Source organism: Arachis ipaensis, chromosome B04, assembly GCF_000816755.2.
Source record: "Arachis ipaensis cultivar K30076 chromosome B04, Araip1.1, whole genome shotgun sequence".
NCBI classification, from domain to species: domain Eukaryota; kingdom Viridiplantae; phylum Streptophyta; class Magnoliopsida; order Fabales; family Fabaceae; genus Arachis; species Arachis ipaensis.
The window spans coordinates 96,892,684-96,898,170 of NC_029788.2; the positions used below are offsets into that span (position 1 = coordinate 96,892,684).

A 5,487-nucleotide genomic window follows, 5' to 3' on the forward strand; every position below is an offset into this window, starting at 1 on the left:
ATCCATCACAATTCAAATATTATAGGACCAAAAAATGTTTAATCCTTCTAATGATTTAAACATTGAGCAAAATATTATTTTTGTCAAATGGGAATAATTTCAATTTTATTTGTAACAATTTTTTTGTTCTATCTACACTTCTTAGTAAAACTTCGATAAATGTTTTTTAATAAAAAATATATACATATGAAAAATCAACTACAAAATCAATCATTATACAAATACAAATATATGTGTTATTTAATTTGTTTTTAATGTATATTGTAACGTATTATATACAAGTGATTGACTTTTTACATACACAACAATTATTTCCCATATTAGCAAAAAATGTCCTATTTCAAAACAATCATACGATGACAAAGATTGGTATTCTGTATTTCTATTCAACAACACGAATCGTTTCATGATTTTGGATATGTGATTGTTGAATTTTTTTCTGAAAAGAAATAGGGAAAAATGGATTATTGATTTGATCTGACTCATTATCCGAGATCTATTTTGAACCGGATGGATTATTTCTTTTTCTGATATAAGAAATCCGTGATTTCGTTGAATCAATTCTTAGAAAATCTCCAATCAGACCATTTATATTTACTTCAACAAAAGAACATAATAAACCATAAAGATGTTGAATAGTTACAGGTAAATGATTTGTGTGGTAAAGTAATCATGAAACTTTGACCAATGTATCTTGTAGCTCGAATTGTTTGTTGACCATAATTCATGAACCCACTTACCATAAGGAACATATCGTGAATATTTATAAAATAGTTTTTTTTTTTTGTTTCTTTCTCTTGTTTGCGACAAGTTACAAATCTAGAAAATCCATATTTTACAGTGAAAATAATTGAGACGAAGTTGTTAATAATAGATTGCCGAGAGAAATAGGTAAAATATAAATGGTGTGATTACAAAAAAAAACATTTATAATCAACCACGGCTAGATTGCTCGCTCCTCTCCTCTCCTCTAACCCTTGTTACTGCTATCACCACCACCTATTTCGTTCCCTCAATCCATCGTCACCATCACTACTACGAAAAAAACAAAAAAACTCATGACTCTCATTCATCCAACATTTATAACCACCATCTCCATCCTCCGATTTCTTCTCTCAACCCACCTTGACAGTGCCAATTGCGACCATTACAACGTCCTTTTCTCCCAAGCTTGACGACATTATCAAACTCTCCTTCTACCCTTCCACCCTTCCCCTTGACCTTTTTCGACTTGTTGGTGGTCGTGATGGTGGCAGCAACAGTGTTGGTGATGGTGGTTAATGACATCTATAATGGTGACAGGGATGATGATGTTGTTGATAGTGGCAATCGCTTTTGTGGGATTGGTGTTGGGAGGAGTTAAAGAAATAGAAAACTAGAAAAAGTAATTTAATGGAGAAATAATTATCAAAATCCAACACAGTGATTCATCATTGTTAGAAAAATGTGTGAAGTAATATATATAAAGAGAGTCTAAGGGACCAGCACTTTTATTAAAATCTGGCCAGTTATTAAAATCTGGCCAGCACCTAGCCAGCAAAAGAAAAGTGAATAATCTCACACCATTAGATGAAATCTCACACCATTAAAAATACCAATGATGATTAATTGATGGCTACAAATCACAAAACTTGCTGACCCCCTAGCACTCTTCATATATAATATATTACATAACGAGCACGGTTCTAAACCGAACCGAACTAGCCGATTCAATTGAATGAATCGAGATACAGGCCACCAACTCGATCCAATTCATGGAAAAACCAATTAGCAAACCGATTAAAAACGGAAAGAATCAGTCAAAACATTGAAAAATTGATTATATCCATATGATGTTTTACTAGTTAATTGATTTAAAATAATAAAATACAAAAAGTTATTTTATTATATTTAATTTAGCCCCAATTAAATCTTTAAACTTTTGAACATTTAACTCTACTGGTTTAATAATCTATTTGATTTTCAAAATCTTCACACTTGACTGATTTATTAACTAATTTTTAAATTTATGGAAACTTTTTTAATGTACAGTTTGGTGAAATCTAAGTAGCAATTATGATTGATTTGATGAAAGAGCGAGTAGGTGCATATTTTTGTTGGGGATTTGCCGGAAAAATTGTCACTTTTTTTCTTATGAAAGGTATTCAATCCCAAAATAGAAGTTAAAAGAGGGTATTTCTACTCGTTATATCCTTTATGTGGCAATTATAGAACAATGGGCTAGCCCCCTGACTCTGACAAGTATTTAACTTCACGAAAAATTAAACAAAAAGAGAAGTGGCCTATTTTTTGCATGTACCAACAATATTAGAAATCGACTAATCTGATTCGATCTGATAAGAGCCAGGTAAGGTGTTAGAAGAAGAAGGGGTTATATGTTTTCCAACAAAGTCTTTGTTTTGTTTGAAAGGCTCGAATCAAGAAATTTATACTTTAACCAATCTCATGTTGGTAAAGTATTCACATTTTGATTCAATTTGCAACATCCATTAGACTATCGAAGGATATTTAGAGGCAAACTTATACAAAAGAAAGACCAAGATAAGTACATTTGAAGCACAAAACATTGATGACCCGGCCAATTCATAAAGAATCAACCAACTTTAACGGAGCCCTTGGGTTTGACCTCATAATAGTCAACCCAATGTTGACTCCATCCCACTTGACTTAGTACCTACTTGATTACTCTTAAACTTGCTTACCTGGCAACTTTTAGTCCTTGATTTGAGGAATTTGCACATTGGAACAATGCGCATCTTAGTAGTTGAACCTCCATCATCATTCTTGTAGACCTCACTTTGATCATTGTCACTATCAACTGCACTAGAAGAAGCTCTTGTTTCCATGCTCAAGCGCCTAGGGATGTAGACATTATAATAGTAATTAATCATGCTCTTCATTGTTTTGTTTGGGAAGTGCTCCATAGCAAGATCCCAAAAGTTTGTTTCATCTGATTGCAAATTTGATCTTGCAAGATTTTCAAATTCCTTTTCTTCTTCAAATGTCCATGACTTTGATACATCTTTTCCCATCTCATGAAACTTCCAACTTTGAAAAGTTGTACCAATCTCTAATTCTAGGCGTTTTCTTGATTCATTGATGTGTTCTTCAACACATTCAATTGATCCTGGGTCATCACAAGAACATGAATCAGACCTACCTTTTCTAACACACATTCTATTCGATTTTGTGATTCCCAGGATTGGCCAAGCTTGAGTGCCTAACCATTTCATATCATCACAACTATTATGCCTTCGAGTAGTTGCGCCTTCCCATCTTGGAACTTCAGCTTGAAATCTAGGCCCGATCGGAATAACAAATCTTGGAAAATTAAGTTTCTTGGCTTCCTTGTTTGACCTCATCGAATGCGAAGCCTCGCTCGAAACGTCATTCCAGAATTCTTGATTCGTTTCGTCATTGTTAGATGTCGCGATACTATTAGGACAACTACTATTAGTTACTAGATCTTCACTATGGCTTTTCAAGTTCCATTTGATCATTGGGTTTGTCATTTTACTAAGACTGCAACACTTTGAGCAATCATTTAAAGAAGAAAGAACATCTTCATGTATTGCTGAATGACCCCAACTTTCTAGGGAATGGAGTGAAAGACAAGAGGACTCACCTTTTCTCTGATTTTTGGCATTTTGGATATCATATTTCTCTCCTGTGATTGATCCAAAAGTAGAGGCTAATTTACTTTCATTTTCATACTCATCAAATTTCCTCTTCCTCTGAGAAAAAGAAAAAGAAAATGAAAATTAGTTTTCACATGGATATAAATATAAAAACATTTTTTATCTTGACAATTTCATGATGTTAATTACATTTTTTAAAAGTTTATCATGTAAATTGCCCATGAAACAAAGTTCAAGAGGTTAAATTACGCATTTTTAGTAGCAAGCATGCATATTAAATCAAAATATTAATGAATAGAATTGAAAATCTTTAACATCTATGATATATGTACACTAAATATTAATCACCAAATCAACTCTCTGTATAAAATAAATATTGAAATGTAAAATATATATATAAAGAAACTACTATGGATATTGTTATTCTTTTATATTACCACTTTTAGTTTGATAACATTTTTATCATAGATGTTCTATGTATTGAGAGTAAAATCTCCCAAATAGGAAAGGAATTATCAATTTAAAGTCGTTATATCTCCTCCAAAGAAAATAAGAGAATAATAATAATAAAAAGGATAAAAGAGAGAGAGTTGGAGTAGCATCTATTGTAGAAAAAATGACAGAATCGCGTCTCAAGTGGTTTGGACATGTGAGAAAAAGACCGACAGAACGCCCAGTCAGGATGGTGGATGAGATGAAAGATGGATACGGGGTGAAAGGCAGAGAAAGACCTAAGAAGACCATCCATGAGGTGGTCAAATGAGATCTACATGTAAACGGTCTCTCTATAGACATGATACATGATAGAACTCAATAGCGTCGTTTGATTCATGTAGCCAACCCCACCTAGTGGGACAAGGCTTTCTTGTTAATCTAAAATTCGTAAGTTTGAATTTTACCACTATTAATTACTCATGTGGTTGACCTTTTTATTTCAATTTTGTCCCTTGCCTATACACATCATCATTATGTTCATCTTCTTTATCATCGTCATCACCTTCGTCCTTAGCTCGTTAGTATGCTTAAACAAGTGTCAAAGGTTCAAATCATGTCTTGTGCATGCACTAACCTATTAGCCAGCGGCAAACCTTTAAATGGAGCTCAAATCTGCGACAAGTTAATCCAGGTTGAGGGATACCGCGAAAAACCCAAAAAAAAATCACCATTGCCCCCCTTCTTTCTCTCCATCCATTTAACCTCATTCCACTGTTACACCGCTCCATTCTAACCACCGCCAACCCATCCCCACCCTTACCTCACCATTGCACCCCACAACACTACCCCTAACCTCCACACCTCACCATGGTCATGCCAACCTCACCTCATCTCACCTCTATAATCATCAACATCAATGACAACCACCACCAACCTTCCTCTCCCCACCCTAACCACGACAAACCTCTCTCTTCTCAAACCCCACCAAAATCAACAACAAAATGAACAACTACAACAACAACAATCAAGACTAAGAAAAATTGAAAGGACTGAAGAAAGAACAAATTAAATGGAGATGTGGTGGTTGTTGATGTTGATTATGCTAATGATGGATTTGGTACAGTGGAGGTGGCAATGGTAAGAAGAAATGGTTGGGGGTGGTCCAACAGGTAAGAGTGGTGAAGGTAAGGGTTGGGGTGGTGGTGCGGCAAGATAGCAGTGTTCAGGGTGGTGTGCAGGATAGTAATGGCAAAAGTAGGGTGGAAAAACAACCACCAGACTAATTCGGTTCAAGGTAAAAATCGTTTGACAGGGAATCGGTCAAAAATAAAAAAAAAAAAACGATCAACAAAATGTTTAACCGATCAAACAATTTGATTTTTTATTGATTAACCAGTTTACAATAATAAATCAT

The 5,487-nt window shown here is 34.3% G+C and overlaps 1 protein-coding gene across 1 annotated transcript in view; it reads right to left on the reverse strand.

Annotated features, from left to right (window-relative positions):
* LOC107639490 (AT-rich interactive domain-containing protein 2) overlaps positions 970 to 5,487 on the reverse strand; it is an 8,297-nt gene continuing 3,779 nt past the window's right edge. Inside the window, exon 2 of the mRNA XM_016342997.2 lies at positions 970 to 3,734. Within this exon, the coding sequence (XP_016198483.1) occupies positions 2,637 to 3,512 (876 nt within the window). The 5' untranslated portion in view covers positions 3,513 to 3,734 and the 3' untranslated portion in view covers positions 970 to 2,636. The remainder of the gene's footprint in view (positions 3,735 to 5,487) is intronic.